The sequence below is a fragment of the Amphiura filiformis genome, chromosome 15 (assembly GCF_039555335.1).
Source record: "Amphiura filiformis chromosome 15, Afil_fr2py, whole genome shotgun sequence".
Lineage (NCBI taxonomy): Eukaryota > Metazoa > Echinodermata > Ophiuroidea > Amphilepidida > Amphiuridae > Amphiura > Amphiura filiformis.
In genome coordinates this window covers 44,597,979-44,622,841 of record NC_092642.1, presented here as the reverse complement: position 1 = coordinate 44,622,841, position 24,863 = coordinate 44,597,979, and the positions used below count along the sequence as shown (strand labels likewise).

The 24,863-nt window shown below is 35.1% G+C and overlaps 1 protein-coding gene and 1 long non-coding RNA gene across 2 annotated transcripts; one reads left to right on the top strand and one right to left on the bottom strand.

Moving 5' to 3' along the window:
- The first annotated feature begins 352 nt into the window (after nt 1-352).
- On the top strand, nt 353-20,536 carry LOC140171704 (non-structural maintenance of chromosomes element 3 homolog). The gene is made up of 10 exons (XM_072195003.1): nt 353-553; nt 6,251-6,352; nt 6,787-6,850; nt 7,408-7,490; nt 8,394-8,506; nt 8,831-8,910; nt 15,842-15,887; nt 16,340-16,402; nt 17,503-17,620; nt 18,239-20,536. The coding sequence occupies exons 1-10, from the start codon at nt 503-505 to the stop codon at nt 18,341-18,343; spliced, it is 825 nt and encodes a 274-aa protein (XP_072051104.1). The 5' UTR covers nt 353-502; the 3' UTR covers nt 18,344-20,536.
- Nucleotides 20,537-21,291: 755 nt separating this feature from the next.
- Nucleotides 21,292-22,825, bottom strand: LOC140171705 (uncharacterized). Its single transcript, XR_011861630.1, has 2 exons — nt 22,329-22,825; nt 21,292-21,963 (listed from the first exon to the last, which is right to left on the bottom strand). It is a non-coding gene; the product is annotated as an uncharacterized lncRNA (long non-coding RNA).
- Between the last annotated feature and the right edge of the window lie 2,038 nt (nt 22,826-24,863).

Here is a 24,863-nt window from a genome sequence, read left to right as displayed (position 1 = left end):
CAAAAAAGGAAGCGGGAGGGGACGTGAAACATGTTTATTTTTTTATTTGGCCTAATAGGCCTACTCTACCAGTACTGTCAGTATAAGCTAGTATATAAATTACAGATTCATGTAAAATGTAAAATTCATGTAAAAATATGCAAATGTTGGTTTTCAGTATAAATGAACCCTAAACTTCATAAAAAGGCAAAAAGCAGTAAATCCCCACAAATTCCCAACGTCCAATATTTTGATGACACAATGACATAGACTAACGTGTGCTCGGTGATTTTCTAAATGAAAGTTCAAGGGAACTAATTGTAAAACGAGGAGGCAACACCGGTTGCAGCTTCATTGACCTCCGGAAGTTATCGTGCAGTTGACGCAAGTGTGTCGCGGGAGAATTTCCCATCGGATTCGGATCCCTCGCTGCATGCTGACACACATAGAATAGGCAGAGATCTATGAAATTCATCATCTATAAGCTTACTCATCTGGAAGCTTGTCTGATTATCAGGAAATTATGCCAAGAGGACGGCCAGCAGCAGCTGTAGCTGTTATAGAGTCTGAGTCGGTAATGTCAATAAATGAATGAAAAATAAACAATTACTTGATCGACATGACGATCATGATGTACATATATGTATGTCATGTATGTAGGCCTACTAGTACTATTAGTATTACTAGACATGCTAGACAGTAGGCCTATTAATCAATCATGCCTTCATGGCATCATTCAGTGCATTGCCATGTCCATGACTATATGTCTAATGTCAGTCTAAAGTTAATTTTTTATTACTTATATGGTCCCAGCTGTGCACTGAGTGTACACAAGCGTAAACACAGAAGACATGGAAGAGGTATAAAATAATCGCCCTATAAATTGGCTGATCAAAGATCTTAATTGTTTATTATAAGGACAATGGAACTCGATTATTAGTTTCCGATTGGATGTTTGAAAAAAAGGACGAGGTCGCTATTTCATTATTCATTATTCGGTCTCTTTTCATTATCCATTAGGCTAATGAAAGTCAATGTTATGTTTAGCGTAACATTTTTTTCAAACCACAATGAGGCAACTTTTTCATTATTCATTATTCATTATTTTGCAACGTTTCATTAATTACAAAATAGCAGCCACTTCATCAACACTTGTCGCACTATATACCCTCCAATATTCTATTAAAACAACTCTAATCAACAGTAGGCCTTTTTTGAAGGCATATGAACCAACACATTTGTATTAAAAATATTGTTCACCATCCAGGTATTTATACCAGCTTTCTTACCAGTTCAAATGCCATAAATTGTTAAATGACTGTCCACATTATTGGTCCCAAACCAGTCCTCCTTGGGGTAATGGCCAATTATAGTTCAATTTGATAACAGAATCTTGTTTTTAGTTCTTTTTTATGTTGGAATAGGTTGATTTATCATTGGCATTTGTGCTTGTGTCCCCACTGGAAACTAATTTTGTACAAAATACAAAATAATGAACTGTTTTGGGATTTTGGCATCACAAACGCGGCCAGAAAATCCAAACGCGGGCGGGTGACGCTAAACATAACATTGACTTTCATTAGCCTTATGTCAACAAAATCAATGATTTTATGAACAGCTTTCTCCAAATTTAGGTACCCCACCAGTACCAAAGTATATATTGTTGATGAAAGACCATTTCAAAACAGGTATTAATGCTTAGATCATCATTACAGACCAGGGATTGAGTTTTAAGGCGTGCGAGTGCGATTCGCACGCGCCGCACGCCTGAAAATACGCCGAGGGTGCGATTTTCAGCACAAAAAAAAAAAAAAAAAAAAAATTTTTTTTTTTTTTTTAAGTTTTTTATTTTTATTTAGAATGTCCTGAACTTAAAAATGTCCCTGGAAATATTTTTAATTTTTTTTTTAAACTTAAAAAAAAAAAAAAAAAAAGATTTAAAAAAATTATAAATTCATGTTCAAAATAGGCAAATTTATAATTGATGTTCACATTACAACCTATTTATGAAGTAAAGAAGCATACAAAACAAATGCATTTTAAAATCATTCATAGATTATTATGTGAACATAATTTACAAATTTGCCTATTTTAAACAAGAATTTATAATTTTTTAAAATCTTTTTGTAATTTTTTTTTTTAATTAAAAAAATTCCAGGGACATTCTAAAGTTCCAGGGACATTCTAGGGACATTCTAAATCCAAAAAAAAAACTAATTAAAAAAAAAAAAATTACAAATGACACTAGCAATAAGTCCAAAGTCCAGGGACATCTATGCAGTATACACCATTCATTACCCCAGAGCTTTTACCATGGCCATTTAAAAAAAGTACATGTATGTTGTCACAATTGCTAAGTTTTAGCTGAAAATCATAGTCATACACCAGTTTTGAAAAAGCACACCTTGGTTTATTTAGGTGTGCGATTTGCAGCACACCTAAAAGCACACCTCGGGTTATCCAGGCGTGCGATTTACAGCACACCTGTCACATTGCAAAACTCAATGCCTGCAGACATTTTGCAACAGATTGAGAAAAGATTTGAATTTGTTTTTATTAAAATGAAAAGAAATTTGCAATTTTTGTAATCACTAGAAACATAATGAGGTCATCCGTAAATTTCCATTATTTACCACATCCTCTACCCCTACAACTAAGAAAAACTGCTGATTATGATCAGCAGGGGATGTCAGACATTTTGGAGAGTTTCAATTTTGATTATTTCCATCTCAATTTTCAGATAATTGACTTTTTCATAAAAATAATGAAAGTTTTGGTCAAATTGAAAAAGTGATGCGGGAGGTCAATAGGAAACTAACAATCGAGTTCCATTAGCCTAACCCGGTTGACTCACATTCATGACATTGGTCGTCGGTGCGACACATAGTAGACGACCTTGTCACTGATCACCAGCGTGTAGCAGTAGCTGGACCACTGAAGTAATAAAAAATTTACTGGGTTTCAGAGAAGAATGGCAGTCCACTAACCCAAGGGCGCCAATCTGTGCTGACAAACGATTTGACGCACAATCAGCCATCAGATTATCGGTCTGTTGCTATATGATTGTCAGACGATTGATTCAGCCAATCAGAACCCCACTTCTGTGTTTACACCCTGCACACTCTCAAAATGTAAACAAGTGCCGCTCTTCTCTGACAAAAACTTTAGGAGCGATTGCCGAATAGGGTGCAACTACTCGTCTTATTGACTGCCCCACCCCAACCCTAAACCCTAGCCCTAAACTCCGTAAATGAGGACAGGACTCAAGTCTAGGCTAGCAAGTTGCACCCTATTCTGTAATTGTACCGTATCAAAAATGAAAACATGTGAAAGAAAAAGAAAAGCTTCGATCTCCAATATTTTCGACCCGTCCAGAAATTGTGTAACATAAAATGCAATAACATAAATGTTGAAGTGAAGTCGCCCGTAGCATTGTAACATGATTTTAAAATACAAATAAAATACACACCGCCAGGCGCCAGCGCAATATTACACAGATTGTGATATTGTCTAGAATCACTGATGACGGCTGAATGAATACTGAATGACGACACGTACGTGAGAGGTAATTTCTGATTCTAGGGATCAGTAAGAAATGCTTCAAGGGTGGTACATGTATGTAGAGATAGGCCATCGGTGAAGTATGAGGCCGTAGAAGAAAAAAGTGACAAAAATTTGCCCTTGAATTATGTTTGATAGTCAAAATACTCCAGTAATTCAATAAATATCATGATATTTGGCCTAAACTTGAACTCATTTGCAATGAAATGTCATTTTATATTGAGTAAAGCACAGCTTTTTCACTCGTCTAGATGTGACTTGCAATGCTGTTGAATTCTGCACTTTGCCGAAGTTGGAACTGCATTTTCTGGAATTCGGCGAACTTTTGTGGCATAAAGCAACACTTTTAATAGAAGCACACTGTGTGGGAACTTTCTTAAAAAGCGAGATAGGCCTAGTTGGTTAATAACGAGAATCGCGGCGTGAAAGCGAGATCGCGTTTTTTGCCGGGCCTTAACTATTTTTGTATTTATAGTAACACATAACCAAAATCACAAAATCTGATACTGACATTGAAATGGTACATTCAATACTCGTACTCGAAATCCCCTCATTTTAGGATTTGAGCGCATATTTGAACACTTTCAGGGGTTCAGGGGTAGCGCTAGGTTGCTTTTTTCACCAAAATAGAGTTCGGACCCTCTGTTTTTAAATTTTCTGTAAGCACAGGGGTCCCTGCAGACCCTCAGTTTTTCAATCTAGCGCTATTGCAGACATACTATTTATGCTGCATTTGTGCAACTCGGACTCACCAAACTCTACTCTGGACCCCTACTTTTGATTTTCTGCAAGTTCGGGGTCCCTCATGGACACTGGCGATTTAGTTCTAGCGCTACCCCTGCTGAGAACCCCTGGTTTTAAAACCTAGTGCTACCCCTGGTTTTCACTCATTGTTCAAAACGTGACACATACACCAAATATAGCCCCCAAAATGGTCTACTGTTAGCAGACCTCTACTCCAAAACATTTTAGTGATACCGGTAGTAAAAAATTCGATCCCCAATCCTTTGCTTTATTTTTTTGGACGAATTTGTAGTGTCGAAAAATTTCCTGCTCACTATACACTCTCATTATTTAGACCATTAAAAGGTGTGCAAATTGGGAACCCAAAAATTTGGCATGTGTAAAGGGGATATTTTTTGGTAGCCGAGGAGGGGGCAAGCAATTTTTGGCAGGCCGAGGGGGGGGGGCAAGCAATTTTTGGAAATTTTGCTTCCGGAGGCTTAAATATAGTTATTTCTGAATGAATGAATGAATTATTTATGAATGAATAAATAAATTTAAAAAAATTGATCAAATCTTGTTCAACATCCTTTCATAAAGCATCCAATTAATTTCAGGAAATTACTTGCTTTCTTACATGTATGGTGTTTTTTTTTTACAATGTTGTACTTTGTATGAAAAGCTGACCAGAGGCAACTTGAACTTTTTTTTTTGGTCTTAAGGCATCTGGAATGAGCGTTTCGACAGTATTTTTTGTGCGACATGAGAGCACCTCAGACGTATCGAATTGCATTCTGAATACGAAGAATGTCTTTCTGATATCAAATAATTTTAAGTTTTTGAAATTCACAATATAATACAAATTTTATGACAAATGATTAAAATTTGATATTTTTCAAATTTTTGATATAAACAGTCCTCGAAGTAAATTTTATAAATCTAATGATATATTCTTAAAGTGTATGTAGCTTGGAGGAAAAGCCGACGTGACCTTTCATATTGAAGATATGGATTTTTTCCCCAAAAGACCTAATTTTTTTTGGTGTTTTGGGAAACAAAATCCATATCTTCAATACGAAAGGTCAAAATTTTCAATTGATCTTCGGCTTTTCATCCCACCTACAATTACATACACTTCAAGTATAAATCATCAGATTTATAAAGTTTACTTTCGAGTACCGGACCGGTACTGTTAAATATCAAAATATCAATTTTAATGATTTGCCATAAAATGTGTATTTATTTGCGAATTTCAAAAAATCAAAATTATTTGATATCAGAAGGACATTCTTCGTATTCAGAATGCAATTCGATATGTCTGATGTGCTCTAATGTCCCACAATAAATACTGTCCAAACGTTCATACCCCTTCCCTTAACACTAAAGTATCAGCATACCGTAAAAGTGGTAATTTTCGTACGTATGATTTTTTGTGCTTTGCCAATTTTATACTACACTGCTTGTTCTTCTTAATTTTGCGATTTTGAGTTTTACATGCATTTAAGGGGGTACTACACCCCTCGATAAATTTGTGTCTATTTTTGCATTTTTCTCAAAAACTTATAACACAGTGGTAACAAAAGTTATGTATATTATAGGGGCAAGGACTCCAATTACTACACTGGAATTTCAGTGACCCAAGACAAGTGGTTTGTAATTTATGATAAGAAATAAGGTACCGCTAGCACGCACTAATGCTTTCCTATCATATATACTGAACCGCTTGTCTTGAGTCACTGAAATTTCAGTGTAGTAATTGGATTCCTTGCCCCAATAATATACATAATTTTTATTACCAGTGTGTTATTATTTTTTGAGAAAAATGCAAAAATAGTCACAAATTTACCACAGGGGTGTAGTACCCCCTGAAAGAACATATTTGTGTGTTTTTATTTTCGCGGTCGCTGTGTTGCGTGCGAAAAGCGCGAAAAATAATGTACCGCGAAAAGTACCACTTTTACAGTAATTTGTTTTTTCACATAAATAGGAGGAAGATGTGGATGAAACTCTAACACAGAACCAAACTCAGTCTCTTACACAGGCGCAAAGGGCAACAGCTCAGCTATCACCTGAGGTAGTCGAGAGAAAGGTATGGTGGATACTAGTATACATAATGAAGTTGTATAGGCCTACATACATCTTATCTTGTATATTTTTATTCCAGGGTGGAAAGGAGAGCCTGAGAATATATGTTAGCTATGGATGCAATTTCAGGCATTTTGGTTTAATTTTGGTTTGCAATTTTCATAAAATTGGTTTATACTTCTAAAGATATGGGTAAATTTTCAAAATGATCTCCAAGAATTTGTAAAAGTACATTTTTCAGTAATTTTTAGCAAAATGTGTGATTTTTTCAGAATTGGGCAAATTTAACCTAATTTTGAACAGTTATATAATAAATTGGTATATTTTTGGGTATCTTCACTCAAAATGAAGTATGTGCCACTCAATACAAAATGAAGCATGTGAAGTTTTCTGTAATTTTCTGTAATTTTAAATTTTCCCAGTTTGGTTAATTTACAGGTGGGAGAGCTGGTGCAATTTTTGCTCATCCAAGAGCAAAAGAAACTACCCGTTAAAAGATCCGGTAAGTGCAAATGGGCTATTCCAAAACCCCTGTGGAAGATTTAGCTAAAGTCTTCCACAGAGGGAGTATAAGTTTTGAATAGAATAGACAATTGGGTAACTTCCATTTGAAATACTCACTCCAGTTGTGGAAGATATAGGTAAAGCCATAATACAGGGGGAGTATAAGTTTCAAAATGATTAACCCTGACCGATTTGAAAAACATACATAAATGGGTACCGGCATTCTTAAATGCTGGGAAGGTAACAGACTCGTTGTGGAGGTGTAGCGATCCCCTTATAGCAACATTATATGGAGGAGTCAGGCCCAATAGCCAATGAGAGATGGGCACTCCGATCACTGTTTATACAGGATTGTGTCCTTTACCTTTGCCCCTGGGCCTTTGCCCTTTTTACAAGTCGCTGATACCCACTGCATTTGACTGCCGCTGTCCTATATTTTGTCTTCGGGGTAAAATGGGTGCTTTGATATATAGAGCTTTGATCAATGTTTGGTTGGTTGTTTGTTTTTTGTTTGTTTACATTTTAATACATTTAATTTTCTGTCATTACTTACAGATATTAGCAAAAATGTACTTGAGAAAGAGTACAGGGCTTGCTTTCCTGCCATCTTGGAAAGGGCAAAGGTCAAGTTAAGAGAGGTAGGTTGCTAAAATGCCGGAGGTACATGCGCATTGATATTATAGCTATATAAAATATATCTTCTGATAACCTGTACCGGGTAACTAATTAGGGACGGGCAGGTACCCGAGAGTCCACCCGAATATCCTAGGCTTAGTTCATGTGCATATATTTACATGCGACGCACAGGACATAACTCTGAAGAATTAAGAAGTTTGGTTTAAGGGATCTGGAATGAGCGTTGTGATAGTATTTTTTGTGGGACATTAGAGCACATCAGACACATCGAATTGCATTCTGAATACGAAGAGTGTCTTTCCGATATCAAATAATTGTCATTTTTTGAAATTTACTATTTATAATACAAATTTTATGACAAATTATTAAAATTTGATATTTTTCACATTTTTGACATATAACAGTCGTCGAAGTAAATCTAATGACATATTCTTAAAGTGTATGTAGCTGGGAGGAAAAGCTGACGATCAATTGAAAAGTTTGACCTTTCATATTGAAGATATGGATTTTTTTCCCCAAAAGACCTTTTTTTTTTTGGTGTTTTGGGGCAAAAAAATCCATATCTTCAATACGAAAGGTCAAAATGTTTAATTGATTGTCGGCTTTTCATCCCACCTACATACACTTAAAGTATAAATCATCAGATTTATAAAGTTTCCCGCGAGTACTGTTAAATATCAAAAAAGTCAATTTTTAATGATTTGCCATAAAATGTGTATTACATTGCTAATTTCAAAAATCAAAATTATTTGATATCAGAAGGCCATTCTTCAGATTCAGAATGCAATTCGATATGTCTGATGTGCTCTAATGTCCCATAATAAATACTGTCCAAACGCTCATACCCCACCCCTTAATGGGTCACGGCTGAAAATTTGTTTAATGGGTTTTTTTTTTTGTTGCAGGCATATGGCTTGGAGCTAACGGAGCTTCAGCAAACATCAGGCAAATCAACTAAGAAGCAGTACATACTGCTTAATAACATCAGCAGTGATGCGCAAGCAAACTTTGTAGACAGGTAAGGTATAGTTATAAATAAATAATGAATTAATTTCGGATTCAATAGCGCTGTAATTTCGCTGCCACTGGTGAGTCATCAGAATTCGATCTCAACAACTATGCTTGTAATAAGGAAACATTGAAAATTAACAAAAATTAGGGGCTCTCTTTCATCACATTTAGTATAATTTTTTGGGATTGTTTTCGGAATTCCAGCCGCAAATTCAGCTGCAATTCGCAACCAAATCTAAAATCCCTGGATTTTTACGTTGACAAAATTATGACTTTTTAATTGTACCATTTTCAAATTTAAATTTTTATTATTTTATTTGCTTTTTTCCAGCTCCAGTGAAGACCCTAAAGTTGGTTTACTGTTTATAGTCCTAGGTCTGATCTTTATGCAAGGAGGCGTAGTAAATGAAGGTAAGGCACTAAAGCTGTGTTTAGATTTCCATATGTTGCATATAGCGACGGAAAAAAACCCTGTTCTACGGGCGGACAACCTTCCAAGTAGGGTCGTTTGGTCACATTTTTTTGTTTTTGTTGCAAATGATCCCAAAAATCACCAAAATCTGTAAATATTTTGCAATTTGGGGAAATACCACACAAACAAAATTTGTTCCTGATATTTTCAAAATTTTGGTCGGCATTCATTTTTGCAGGCAAAATTTGTTTACCAATTCTTGTAAAATCTGGGTCGGTTGGGCCTGTAGAACAGGGTTTATTTTTTCATCACCTTATAAAAAAACACACAAAAATTGTCAAGATAAGTGTGATGGACCGCTAGAGAAGAGGTCATTTATTTATTGATATGGGGAATAAAGCACACATACATACCTTTATTTATTTATTTACTACTTATTTACCATTATATTTTTTTTTCTTCTTCTTTTTACCCTGTCATTTGTGCTCTATCATTCATTATTATTCTTGGTAGGTTTCCGCCTCACACCTGTGTTTCTACTGCCTTTACTTCTTTTAGTGTATTAAACCCCCTTGTTTTTGTGTTAAGTGTTTTTCGTATCTACATAATTGTTGTATGTTGGTATTTTATGGCAGAAAAGTGTAATAATTGCTGTAAATTGATTTTAAGACATCATTCTCATATATCACGTACTTCTTGTAATTATTTATATCACATATGATACCCGTTGTGTTTATACTGATGTTGACAATCACCTAGATTGGTTTTGTTTTAAATGTACTGGTAATCTTTTCCCTTTTAACCATTATGTCGATGACGATGAGTTCAGATTTGCTTTATTTTGTTTTGACAATACAATTGAGTTTAATCGTATGCTTAGTTTGAAATTAAATCCCTTTAACTTTGAAGATATGTTTCGGACATCATCCAATGAATCTATTAATTTGAATGAGCACACAAGCCCTCTCAATAATTGTTCTTATTTATTTGACAACGATATTACCTGTTCACGTGATAATGATTTTTCAATTTTGCATTTCAATTCACGTAGTCTCAACAAAAATTTTGATAACATTCATAGCTTTATTTCTGGACTAAGTCATACTTTTACAATTATTTCCATTTCAGAAACGTGGTTAAATGATGACAATTTTAATATGATTGATATTGAAAATTATGTTCTCGTTAATGCACCCCGACAAGGTAGAAGAAGTGGTGGCTCTGCTATTTATATTCATGATTCAGTTGCTTACCGTGAAAGGGATGATCTTAAATTAATTGTTGAATCATCTGATGACATCGATCACTCTGAGTCTGTATTTATTGAAATTTTAAATTCGGTTAACAAAAATATAATTGTGGGTAATATTTATCGTGCACATCGTACTAATGTAAATATGTTCCTTACTGACTTGGAAAATTGTGTTGCTAAATTGTCGTGTGAAAATAAGCAGTGTTATATTTCTGGCGATTTTAATTTTGATCTATTACAGTATACTAACAATAACACAATTAATGATTTTCTCAATATTTTTTACAATAATAATATGCACCCACTGATTGACAGGCCTACTAGAATAACACCCACTACCGCTTCTTTACTTGACAATATTTTTACAAACGTCCTCACACACCAAATAAAATCTGGTATTTTCGTTAGAGGCTTAACTGATCATTACCCTATTTTTCAAATTACCAAATCTATTCCACTTACACACCCACGCCACCACCAGCATACTACATATCGATTAATTAATCAAAATAGAATCCGAAATTTTCAGAATCATTTAAAACTGGTTGATTGGAATTTTGTTGAAAACATAGGTTCTTGTGAGCCTGCCTACATGGCTTTTCTTAATAAATTTTCTGATTTATATAACATTCATTTTCCCTTAAAATTGTCTCGCTCTAGTAGTTCCAGTAGTCGCTTCGAACTCCTCGCAAAACCGTGGATTACAACAGCTGTCCTTAAATCTATTGTTCGAAAGGAAAAACTTTACAGAAAGTATGTCGGTCATCCAACAGAGTCTAATAAAACAAATTATCATGTTTATCGCAATCGACTGACTTCTATCATTAGGTCTTCCAAAAAAGACTACTACGCTGAGAAACTAGAGAATTGTAAAAATAACTCAACACGAACTTGGAATATTTTAAATTCCATTCTAGGTCGCCAACATAGGCTTGATCTTCCAACCATGTTTAACATCAATAACGTTTCAACTTCGGATTCTCAGCATATTGCAGATCATTTCAATTCATATTTTGTTAATATTGGATCTAAATTAGCTAGCAAAATTCAACAACCAAATACTGATTTTCGTGAATTTTTAATTAATGCTCATTCTCCTGTTAACTCACTCTTTTTTTTATTCACCAACTTCGATGAAGTAGTCAATCTTTGTATGGCACTGAAGCCTGGTGCAAGCTGTGGTCATGATGAAATCAAACCCGAGGTTATTAAAGCAGTCAGCACCTTAATCGCAACCCCACTTGTCCACATTTTTAATTCATCCCTGTCTTCTGGTTTTGTTCCCCACCAACTCAAGATCGCTAAAGTTGTTCCCATTTTTAAAGATGGTGATCGCCACGATTCTTCCAATTATAGACCAATTTCAGTTCTTCCTGCTTTTTCAAAAGTTCTTGAGCGTCTGGTCCACAAGAGGTTGTACAATTTTATTTCCGATTTAATCTACTTCATAACTCCCAATTTGGTTTTCGTTCTAACCGCTCCACATCTATGGCCATCATGGAAGTCTACAATAAAATTGTTAACGATCTCGATAACAAAAATCACGCCTTGGTATCTTCCTGGACCTCTCGAAGGCATTCGACACGGTTAACCATGATATTCTTTTTTCAAAACTCGCTCATTACGGTATTCGTGGGAATGCCTTCGATTGGTTCAGAAGTTACCTTACTGATAGGTCCCAGTTCGTTAACTTTAATCATCGTAAATCAATTCATTTGAATACAAGTTGTGGAGTTCCACAGGGCTCGATCTTAGGCCCCTTATTATTCATTTTATATATAAATGACATTGTGTTTACAAGTAAATTCTTCTCATTTGTCATCTATGCTGATGACACTAATTTACTGGCTTCACATAAAAATCTCCATCACCTCATACATTCAGCTAATATCGAACTTACAAAAATTTCCACATGGCTCAAAGTAAACAAACTTTCCCTTAATATTAAAAAGACCACGTATATGTTCTCTAAAAAACAACCACAACACCCGCTTAACGTATCCAGACACCATTTCAATAAATATTGAAAACAAACCTATCTCAAGGGTCTCTCATACAAAATTTCTAGGATAATTCTTGATGATTCTCTAACATGGCATCAACAGAACACTTATATTACAAATATTGTTTCAAGTATTCAGGTATCCTTTATCGCCTTAAACACATACTTTCTGGCTCAACGTTATTTTCTCTTTATTCTAGTTTGGTTTTACCACATATTCAATATTGTAATATCATTTGGGCCGACAAGAATAATTGCAATTTACAATCTATTTATCTCAAACAAAAGAAAATTGTCCGTTTATGTACCAACTCACATTACCTTGCACACACACAACCTTTGTTTAAGAGATTAAATACACTTACAGTCTTTGATATTTACAAACATCAAATTTCCCTCTTTATGTATAAGTTCAAAAGTGGCTTACTCCCAAATATTTTCACTGATTATTTTAAGAAGAGTAATACCTTCCATTCTTATGGAACCAGGTCAGCTGAACTGTATAGACCTCACAACTTCAGAACAAATCTTGCAAATAACACAATTAAAAGACAGGGTCCATTAAGTTGGAATGTAATTGATCTCAATATTCGTAACTGTAACACCGTTAAATGTTTTAGTAACCTGTATAAAGATTATCTTGTATCACAATACGAGTTGTGCTTCGGGATTTATCTATTGATCATGTTGATTTCCAATAAATATTTTCTTGACTTGTGTCTCGTAAAACCATTATTTATTATCATGATTATACTGCCATTGCCAACATACTTGTCTGTCTCACCTGTGTTGTCCTGTCTCGTTTTGCACATTGTAGTTTTGTCGCTTTATAATGTCTCTTGTCTCTGCACGTAGTATTTAAGTTAGCTCTCTCATAAATTTCTTTCAGGGTGGCCAAACTTGTACGAGCCTTGTGCTCTTTTTTGGTCATCCCTCCATTAATTGCGTTTGTTTCGATTTATATGATAAACTTATAAGTTATATAGTAAATAAAACTGAAACTGAAACTGAAACTTTACCATAGATGCAAACATCGTCACTGAGCACATAAGTCTTTGCAGTAAAGGTCATAAACTATATATGTGCGCATTGGTGTAATATGGTCATTTTCACAGTAAAGGGTGTAACTTTTGATTTTTTGGGTCAAAATTTCAAACCACTTAAATATGTTTCTGTTTACTGCAATCATGCATAGAAGCAACTTAAATTCCAGTAAAATAATGTTTCAAGGCTTAAACCTTTTGATTTCTAATAAAAATTTGACATTTCCATAACATTTTGGTTAAAATCTAAGAAAAAATGTATTTTACATAACCTCAGAAAATTATGACATGAAAGCTGGAATACATGTGAAATCCCATTCCAAAGTAAGTCAACAGATATAAGTTAAATTTTATACCATGTTTTGCTATGTTTGTAATTGCAGTTTTGAAAATTTTTAACATCAAGTGTCATTTACAATGGAAATTTCCAAACCTTAAACATATTTTTAAGTTTTAATTGGGTTCCTAAAATAATTTGAATGTCTAACTTCATGTACAAATACTACTTGATGAAAGGAACCTCCCAGCCAAGTTTCACAGAAATTGGAGTTATTTTTTAGAATTGGCAAATCAAGCGATTTGTGTTTCGGAGGCTTCAGTTAACAACACAGGTGATCATAAAAGTAAAATATTTGGCTAACCACTACAAGTTGACATAAAAAAATAGGTAAAAAATAAGTATTGAATTTCAGTTGTGACAAAAATTAAATTATCACAGCAAGTCTTTTTTTTTTTTGTTTCGGAGGCTTCATGTTAACAATTGTTAAACATTGCAGAAGTAGTTTTTTTGAAAACAACAGTGTTGGGATCATCTAAGCTGTTATTTTCTTGTGTATATTGAATCAATGATTCTATGCAGCAGATATTGTAGATTTATCACATGTTAATTTTTTCACCCATTTGTTAAGTATGGTGTTTTTTTGCATGTGAAGCCTCCGAAACAGGCTTTTTGGGTATCAGTATATTTTTCAAACATTAACCATAATGTCAATTTTTTTTAATTTATGACATTCTGCACATATCAAGTAATAATTACAATGCAGATATCAGTATGAAACACACCAATTTAGATATGCATAGATGATAATTAATCTTATTGTTGTTTCGGAGGCTTCAATTGTTTCGGAGGCTTCAATTGTTAACGGAAAGTTTGTATTGGGTCCCATTTTCAAACGGTGATATATATCTCCACGATTTAAAAACATGTGACTTGAGGATCTACTTTGCTACATTTTGATAAATAGATTGGATGAGCTCTTTTATTTATATTTGCACAAGCTTGCTGAACAGTTTGTTTCGGAGGCTTCAAAAAGTTAACGGAAAAACGGCTCTTTGAAGTCAAGATTTTATAAAAAATTTAAAAGCTTGCAAATCGACTAATTTTTGTTACCCATTTCAAGTTAAGATAACAACTGTTATGAATCAAGAAGAAGTGAAGAAATAACCAAGAATTTATGACATTCTGCACATATCAAGTAATAATTACAATGCAGATATCAGTATGAAACACACCAATTTAGATATGCATAGATGATAATTAATCTTATTGTTGTTTCGGAGGCTTCAATTGTTTCGGAGGCTTCAATTGTTAACGGAAAGTTTGTATTGGGTCCCATTTTCAAACGGTGATATATATCTCCACGATTTAAAAACATGTGACTTGAGGATCTACTTTGCTACATTTTGATAAATAGATTGGATGAGCTCTTTTATTTATATTTGCACAAGCTTGCTGAACAGTTTGTTTCGGAGGCTTCAAAACAGTTAACGGAAAAACGGCTCTTTGAAGTCAAGATTTTATAAAAATTTTAAAAGCTTGCAAATCGACTAATTTTTGTTACCCATTTCAAGTTAAGATAACAACTGTTATGAATCAAGAAGAAGTGAAGAAATAACCAAGAATTATGAACCAAAGCTACACCCACAAAGTTTGTTAACAATTGTTAACGGAAAATGAAGCCTCAAACGACAAATATCAAGTCCGGTTCTCAAAAATACAGGGCTGTTCACAATTAAATCTAATGTGGCAGTGTTTACTGAACATATGACTGTACTTTCAGGATAAGAAAAATTATCCATGAACTAACTGAAGAAAACACAGGGTTTTACAAAAATGTTACTGTTTTTTATAGTTTTTCAAAATGGCAATATTAAGTACATTTAAGCCTGCTAAAACTGAACGCAGTAACTCCCAAAGCTGATTATGCTACCCAAGGTAGCTGCTAACTAGATGACTTATGTGGCCAAAAATCATGGAATTCTGTGGCTTTATTAGAACACTACGGATTAAAATGTTAAAAATCCAAAGTTACACCCTTTACCGTGAAAATGACCATATACTTACATTTATTTATTTTAGCAAAGGCTTTCAGGATTTAATAGCTAACCAAAGTTGATGTAGTTTTGAACTGTGTGCACGGTTGACACAACAGGTCCGAATCCTTTCCTGTGTTTGTGTCCATAGTAAAAATTTCATTTGAATGAACATAGCTGCCAAACAGCATGAAGATTGTCCACATACATTGTGTCATAAGAGCCCATGTGTGCATAATACGGAAGTGAACCAACTCACTCGTGATCGGCTAGTATTTTCATCAAGAATGCAAGGTCTTTTTTTGTTGCTTTTTTCACAGCTGTACTTTGGCATTTCCTCGGGAAGCTGGGAATTGATGGAGACGAGTAAGTTTATCTACAGGGCTATTCCAATTGAGACCCATACACCCCCTATGGAATACATGACCTTAATCTTCCACACAGGGAGTGTGAGTTTCAAATGAGGTTACTTAAATGGGTGATACCGTTTGAAATCTACACCCCTGTGTGGGAGATTAAGGTCATGTCTTCCTTAGGTGTATGGATATCAACTGGAAATAGCCCATTATGTATGCATACAATAATACAATGTTTAAATTGCTCATTTGACATGCTCAGAAAATTTAAAAAACCGATTGTTGAGTCATTTGCTCATTTCTAAATAAAGTTTGAAGGGAAATAGAGGGAACTATTTTTCCCTCGGTACTGGCTACAGGCTACAGGCCTACCACCCCGAACCTGATGTAATCTGGCCCAGATATGGGAAATGAGGAAGCAAAATAATGTTATAGTAATTTTTTATGTGTATTTTTTAACAGGAAGAATCATGACATATTTGGTGATGTTAAGAAACTGCTGACTCAGGAATTCACAAGACAACTGTAAGTAAGGTGTAGCGTTACCTGTGTAGCTACCGGTCGGTGATCGTGGCTGCCGGTCGGTGATCGTGGCTACCGGTCGGTGATTGTGTACTTGGCATGCGGAGGGTCTAAGGTTCGAATCCCGGGGGTGCCAAGTGACTTCTTTCTTCTTCTTCTCTCCTTTTTCTTTTCTACTATAACTTCCGATAGCAAAAAGCAAGGTTGGGTGTTAGGGTTAAACCAAAAAAATACCTTGGGTGTTAAATTTCACTTGGATAATGAGAAAAATATGAGCTTTTTTTGATACAAAAATCTCAATTTTGATGAAGCAAAATGGAGGTGTGGCTGTCGATCAGGCCAAAGTATGTACTTTCGATTATTTTTCGCTATGCGCCTGACAAATTTTTTGATTCAAAGTGTGGTTTTTTGCATTCTGTCTATATATACTATGTAGCATGTGTACGCAAACCTTAATAACGCTCAAGCTTAACCCCATGAGAACTACCTGCCGATTGGCCAAAAATAAGTTTTCATTATCAATTGGACCAATCAGCAAAAAATTGGGGTGAATTATTTGCAAAGCTCCATTCTGATTGGTGTTTAAAGTGAAGATATCATGCAATTGACCAATCAGAGGCAATGTTAGATCGGCAGGTAGTGCTCAGGGGGTTAAGATGCAAATTGTCATTTGATTGCACGCTCTTGTCGATTAATGCTAGAGATACATTGAGGTTATCCGTGTTCTATAAGCTGCATATCCTACCATCGACTGCTATATCTTGTTTAGGATTTTCAAAAGAAGTACCTGCATGTGCAACCATAATTGTTTCAAATAGTCCACCAAAGTCATGCAAGTAACTCTGAGGTCGTGTATTGAATTGGTTTGATTGAGGAATACTACGGGAACCAGCGCCTTTTTTTAGAAGTCACACATGAGTAACATGGATAACCTCTGTTGTTTGTCCTCCATGAGTGACAATCCAAGATGGCAGATATGTCATAGTGTTATATTATATTATTGCAATCTTTTGGTATAATTCTAAAGATATAAACAGATGCTGCAACATGTGATGAAAGTTTTGAATTTTACTGAACCATTTCCTAATCTTTTACTCTTTCAGCTATTTGGAATATACAAGAATTCCAAACAGTGAGCCTCCTGTGTATGAATTTAGATGGGGTCAGAGGTCAAATGCATCAGTGTCCAAGATGAGGATACTCAAGTTCATTTCAGAAACTGTAAGTGTAACTAAGAAAATGGAAACAACCCATTTATATAGTCCCATCATTTAGTGAAGCATTGCAGTTACGACAAAATATTTGGTACAGAAAATCTATGTTTGGTTAATTAAGCGATTCAGTACATATAGTACATTGGTTAAAATCAATATTTTCAGATCAGTGTAAAGTTATTAAATTGTGTATAAATTTAGATCTTTGGTGTATATTATTCATCCTGTTGACACTTAAAACTTATCAAAATTTTGATAGAATATATAAGTTGTGATTAAAAAACCTGACCCAGCTACTGAATTTGATTAATTGAAACTGTTTTCTTAATAAAACTGAGCACCCTAAATAAAAGCGTGTTTTGTGTCTCCAGCAAGGATATTAATTTTTCTATGTCGTGCAAATATATCACTGCTGGCAGGTATGGACTGATAAAAATGTAGAATCCAGTTCATTCTTGGGAAATTGTAGGATTTGGAGTGAAAATTTCCTATCCCGTATAAGGATTTCACAAGAAATTATGAGAAACATTGCTATATCTAAGTGAAATTTTGCTTGTTTTTTCGAAGCTTCTAAAAAAGTCTCGTTGGGCCAAGTTTGATGTGTTACCACTTTTTTGTTTTGTAGATATTCAACATGGAACCAAGTGTATGGTTGTCACAGTGGCAGGAGGCTTGTGGGGCTGAAGGGATACCAGCCGATGCAGGGGCGCCTGTGGTTGAGTCAGACTAGTACTAGCGGTTGTAAAGTAAACAAGGAGATGCATTGGGTTATTCAATTTGAAATCCACACTACCCCTGTGGAAGATTTTGGAAATATGTTCCACAGGGGGAGTATGAATTTTAAATGGAATTAGCACATTAGGCAGCTCCATTTGAATTCCATACACCCTCTGAGAAAGATTCAACCTGAATCTTCCACAGAGGGAGGGTGAGTTTCAAATGGAGCTGCCTAATGTGCTCATTCCATTTAAAATTCATACTCCCTCTGTGAAACATATTTCCAAAATCTTCCACAGGGGTAGTGTGGATTTCAAATTGAATAGCCCAGTAGCTAAAATTGAGTTTGACTAGTAAAGTTTTCTGAGTCACCATGCAGCTGTTGGGCACGGTACTTGTGTTAGTTGCGTATCACTGGTGAGTGCTAACGTGAATTTACGCAAGCATAAGGATACTCGTGTATGCTGTATGATGATGCGCATACACCTAGGCCATGTGACCTATGTGAAATGTGTTGTGCTGAGTGTGCTTTATTATAAAGCCTTACATGTGCAAACATGTGTGTAATGCTCATGCTTAAAAACAAATATTGTTCAATTTCCTGAAAAAGGTAGAGGAGGTACACTCATTTTGCTTCTCATGAGTGACAATCCAGTATGGTAGATTGGGATATTCCATTTGAAATCCATACACCGTCAATGGAAGACATGCACTTAATCATGTCTTCCACATGGGGTGTATGGATTTTAACTGGAACAGTCCTATAGTACCCTTCTGTCAAGTTGGTGACAATCATGACAACTTAATATTAGATTATATGGAGCTTCTTCAATAATATTATGAAAGTTAAAATATTTAGTTGCAAATTTACAACACTAACAGTTACCCAAGTAGTTTAGATTTTGTCATATTTAGAAGTACTAGTTATTCAAATTTGTAAATTAGAACCAGAATCCACAAAGACCTGTATACAGGAGGTGTGCCCATTTTTTGGAACAGCAATATTATTGTTTGAAATCTGACCACTTGTCACAGTTCTTCACATCTATGTTACATGTGTCTCATTTCACATAATAGCTAGGAATAAATACCAGACTCATATCAAGTGTAGGTCACTTCAAATCATCCCCAAGTCAAATTGTATAAGGAATGTTCTCTGTATTCATACACCATGTGACTTGGGATGATTTGAAGTGACCTCCACTCGGAGATGAGTCTGGTATTTATTCCTAGCTATTATGTGAAATGAGACACATGTAGCAGCCGACAAGTGCATCGTTTTGATATGGATGTACACTTATTCCACAAGTCTCTGACCCAATTTAAGCTTGCCATCTAATTTGGTAGAGAACCAATCTAACCAAAAACATTACCCTGATTTGCATATTTCCAAGTCAAAGGCTACTAAAATGGCAGAATATTTCCTATTGGTCTTGCACCTTACTTATGCATTTTCACATTGCCGACTATGGTCTGAGCACTTCCACCCATTACCTGTTGCAAAAGGCGTTGTCACAAGAGTATCATCAGCCGCCACTGTAACTTGCAAATTCTGTTGAATTACATTAAAGAGCTTTTATTTTGAAATAGCCCCATTGAGAGATATGCAGTAGAATAGTAGAATAGTGAGTTCTACAGGTCTAAGGAATTACTGGATACCTACAAAAAATGTATGTATTTATACAAGACTTTGAATGAATCAAGTTATAAAATGTAATTTTCTTGTCAAACAATGTGTACCAAGGGAAGTTACATCTGAAATAACAATGAAAATTTATCAACAAAGTGACTGTTGGTACATTTAATATTCAGACAGTCACACAGGTGGTTGTGCTATAGGTGGTGTGTCAACTCATTTTAATGCCTGTCTGTACTTCGCAAAAACTTTGTCCGACCATGGCTATTTGCTGCTTTGTAGTACATGTAGCAACATTGAGTAGCATGATTGTTAAAAAAATTTGAGTTGTGTATAGCGTCATTGGGCTTTTCATCCCAGCAACATACAAGTACATATCATTAGATTTATAAAGTTTACTTTGAGGACTGCTAAATATCAAAAATATAAATTTTTAATCATTTGCCATAAAATGAGTATTAATTATGTTGCACAAAAATTGAAAAAAAATTGATATCAGAAGGTATGGGTAATGTGTGCTTATTACTGCTGCAATTATCCTGAACAATATTCTATTGAATTCAGGTAGTATTAACTTGTTATCCACTAGCAGAAGCCACAATGACAGGCATATGACATATAACTGCGCACAAAAAGTATCCGTACACTTGGAAACAAAAGCAATATCAGGCACTAAACCTAAATTACCGAATAAATTAATCAATAGATGGATAATTTTGTTCTGCATATTTTGGCACTTCATTCGCATGCTGCAACCTTTTTCTCTCAAGTTACCCCAATTTGAATGAAAAAAGAGCATTTCAAAAAGTGACGCATTCGGGATATTTCTTCCTTCAGGAGATTCCCACTGGCTTTTGTAACAGGTTCATTACAGCGTGGCAGATTAACACGCACTCGCTGTACTCATAATTAGTGTGTTTCAAGAGAAAAGTCTATGTAAACAATTGTCACTTTTGAAACTCTCTTCATTAAATTTGGTATAAGTTGGGAAAATAAAGTCGGATCATGCCGAATGAGCTATAAAAATATCTATGCAGAACAAAATGTCCTATTTATTGACTACCTTATTTGACAATTTAGGTTCAGTGTCTTTAAAAGAAGTGTCTTTAAGATATTGCTTTAGGGACCGTTCACAAACACTTGTAAGGGGGGGGCCTGGTGCGAAAAAAAATTCATCGCAAAATTTTTCGGGGCTCAAAAATTTCAGGGCCCCCCTTTTTGACATGGGGTCAACCCCATAGAAAAGCATATAAACTTGAATTTTTCCAGGAAAATTTTTGGTCATTTTTTTCAGGGCCCCCCTTAGGAGCGTCAAAACTTTTCAGGGCCCCTCTTTTTGCACCAGGCCCCCCCTTACAAGTGTTTGTAGTGAACGGTCCCTTAATTTGTTTCAAGTGCATGGATATACTTTTTATGCGCAGTATGTAAGAGTAAGTCAATGACCAAACATTGTTGTAAATATGTTTATAATAACATGTTTTATTACTAAAAGGTATTCTTTTGAACAACTTGTAAATATTTTGTTTATAAATTATTTCAATATACACAGTTGTCTGTTGCTTTATTTTTAGTATAATATCATATAAAATTGCACATAAATCTTATAATAGACAACTAACAACTTCCAAAATCACAGTTTACGCAATGAATTGGGGGAGATCCAAACATTAAATACCGTAACATTCCATTTACAAGCATATGCGTCTTAATGAGTGTTTTTTGATGAGACGAAAGGCGGATACCATCCAGTACAACTTTTTAAAACATTACAATTGACGAGTCTTATACATGCATATACAGCTGCCTGTATCAGTAATGCTCTAGATAATATGGAGGGTGTCTTCCCAGAATCATATAACTCATTTAAGGCATAGGCTATATGATACGCTTGCAGATGTAATTCTATGGTATATGATGGCTTTTTCTCCCACTGAATCCAATAAAGGGCAGTATTGAAATGTTCATATGCAATTCCCTCAATATAGACCAGCCCCCTGCTTAGGCCAAAAAAAAAAAAGTTGTTTGCTTGCCCTCAACCGACCGACCCTATTTACTGTACAAAAGAATACCGACCCTATTTTTGGAAATTCCTGAAAAAGGTTTTTTCTTTTCAAATTTTTGCATTCTGAAGATGTAAAAAAAAAGTATTTTAGAGCTTGTGTTCAACATTTTAGTTGCTTTGTAATGTTAGTTGATACATTTTGACACCAAAACTGTCCGATTTTTCATATTTTGAGACTTAATTAATACAATCAGTAGAGTTTGCTAGATAGAAATTAAAAAAAAAAAGAAAAAAATCCCGACCGACCGACCCAATTTTAAAAATTCATTTGAGGGCAAGCAAACAATTTTTTTTATTGGCCTTACCTTTATAAACACTGCTGACCTTTTCACCAAAATTGGGAAAAATCTGAAGATTTTTTGCATAATATGTCCCAAGAGCAAACTGCTTGCCCAACATGATGGGCAAACAGGTGGCTGGCTATACTAACACCCTGGTTGACTTTGTAAACCAAATTAATGCTAGTTCTCTCTGGAACTTAAAGCAATAATGTGTGATTTACATCAAGGATATAGTCCTATTTAAATGTTAGTTTTCACTGATCACATTGCCCCCTTTTAATTTTGAGCCAAACAAATGAGGTAAAACAAAGAAAAGTGATTTTTCATTCCATTGCTTACAATGCGTGTATTATTAGCTCAGCGATCATATTATTATCATGATTATTGATGGAGCTTCACGTAACTGGGATGTACAATTGAGATGTACATGTAAGACTGATGGCGATATACACACAGTTCATACGTCAATAAAATCGCCTAATGCATGGTCCTGCCATGATGCAAGGAGAGCCTGGAACTGGCCCCGGGAACTGGCATGACATAAAAGGAAGAATTACATAACTTTACGCAATGTTATATGACTGGTTCAATTCCCATTCATGCATGCTGCCAGATCGAGGCTCTCTTCGCATATATGGCGAAACCATGCAATGAGTTAATAGCGATATGCACACAGTTTATATGTTACTGATTCAATGATACACAAGCACGCGATGTGTTTAGCCATCATTCGATCAGTGATCCGGTTTTCAAAAAAACTCAAATTTTACTGTCATTGAAGCACTTCAGGCTTAGTCTTTCACATGGTATTTTAAAAACCAATTGGGCATTACAATCATGCAAAAAGTAGAAATTCAAGAAAAATTAAGGGCATCGCTGTGGAGCAAATCACACAATCATATGGCTTTAATTGTAACTTAGTTCTAATACTTTTCTTTCATGGTTACATAGGCAGTATGTCTCCCTTGTCATTCACCATTCAATCTTACCTCAAAATAAACAGGACAATTACGTACTGACTATAATTCTTGGCTATAATTTCTCATACATTTTACACTTAAAAATACTGCATATATCTTACTAAGGCGACCAAAAAAGAAAACTCTACAGGCAGACAGACCTTTCAAGTAGGGTCAGTTGGTTGAGCCTTTTTTTTTTTTTTTTTTTTTTGGCAAATGACCCCCAAAATCACCACAATCTTCAAATATTTTGCAAATATATTTTGAATAGTTTGAAATTTGCGTCGGCATTCATTTGTACAGATATAATCTGGGTCGGTCGGGCCTGTAGAACAGGGTTTTCTTTTTTTCGTTGCCTAAGGGAAATTCAGAGATAGGTCAATCCCAAACTACATTATTCACCACACATCATTTTTATTGCACTTGTAGAATATTTACTATGACTTTAAGCTAGAATATTTTTTCACCCTGTGGCAGTGCGTCAACGCGTTGAGGCAGTTGTTTCAGTGAGCACACGCATACTGATATCACTGCCACATCAGGATGACACTGTTTTCATGTCTAAAGAAACAAATCTGAATTCCTTATGCTTGGGCATAAGGAATTCCTAAATTAAATAGGGGATGCGATCTTGGACGGATGTAACCTGGCAGTTTCCTTCATAGTTTGTCAATATTCCTGAAAAGAAAGTGCTTTAAGGATATTTTCACAATCTATCAACCATTTTAAGTGACTGTTCAGAAAATTTAAAATAAAATTTTGGGGTCCTTGGCAGATCTCTGAAAGTCCCTTTAAAGGACCGTTCACAAACACTTGTTAGGGGGCCTGATGCAAAAAGGGGGAGGGGCCTTAAAATTTTGACCTTCTAAAGGGGGGGCTCTAAAAAGTTAACCACAAATTTTCCTGGGAAAATTGAGTTTATATGCTTTTCTATGGAATTGTCCCATAATTTTCATGTCAAAAAGGGGGCCCTGATATTTTTGAGATCTGAAAAGGGGGGGCAGAAAAATGTTTGTGATGAATTTTTTTGCATTATGGCCCCCCTAACAAGTGTTTGTGAATGCTCCCTAAATGTTAATTTCTTGTACTAAGTTATATATTGGGCTATTCCACCTGATATCCATACACCCTGTGTGGGAGATAAAGGTTATGTCTTCCATAGGGGGTGTATGGATTTCAGGTGGAATGTCTCCATTTGTTATAATGATCATTTTGCATTGAAACACTTATAATTTACAAACTATACTCTGTATTATAGCAAAAGTATATATTTTCTGAAAGAAAAATGTCCGATTTTTCCAAATATGTCATTTAAATTTCAGTAGTGACAAGTCTTATGCATGTGCACTGAAAATGCTGTCAACAAATATCACCTCAAAAATATGCAACATTTAAACCATAGCACCATAAAAAAAACAACCTTATTAGCAGTGGCGTGCGCAGCACATTGAAAGTGGGGGGCAGGTTGTTCAGGTCCCCCGAATGGAGTCTGATTTAGGTGTGTAAGGTGCGGTTTAAGCATTTTCCCCTGAATGACCAACAAAAGTGGGGGTATGTGCCCCCCCCCCCCCTTTGCGCACGCCACTGCTTATTAG

Coding starts and splice junctions, on each gene's coding strand:
- LOC140171704 (XM_072195003.1), top strand. CDS start 503: ATGCCAAGAGGACGGCCAGCAGCAGCTGTAGCTGTTATAGAGTCTGAG. Junction 7,491..8,393: donor CAAAGGTCAAGTTAAGAGAG/GTAGGTTGCTAA, acceptor TTTTTGTTGCAG/GCATATGGCTTGGAGCTAAC. Junction 8,507..8,830: donor CAAGCAAACTTTGTAGACAG/GTAAGGTATAGT, acceptor GCTTTTTTCCAG/CTCCAGTGAAGACCCTAAAG.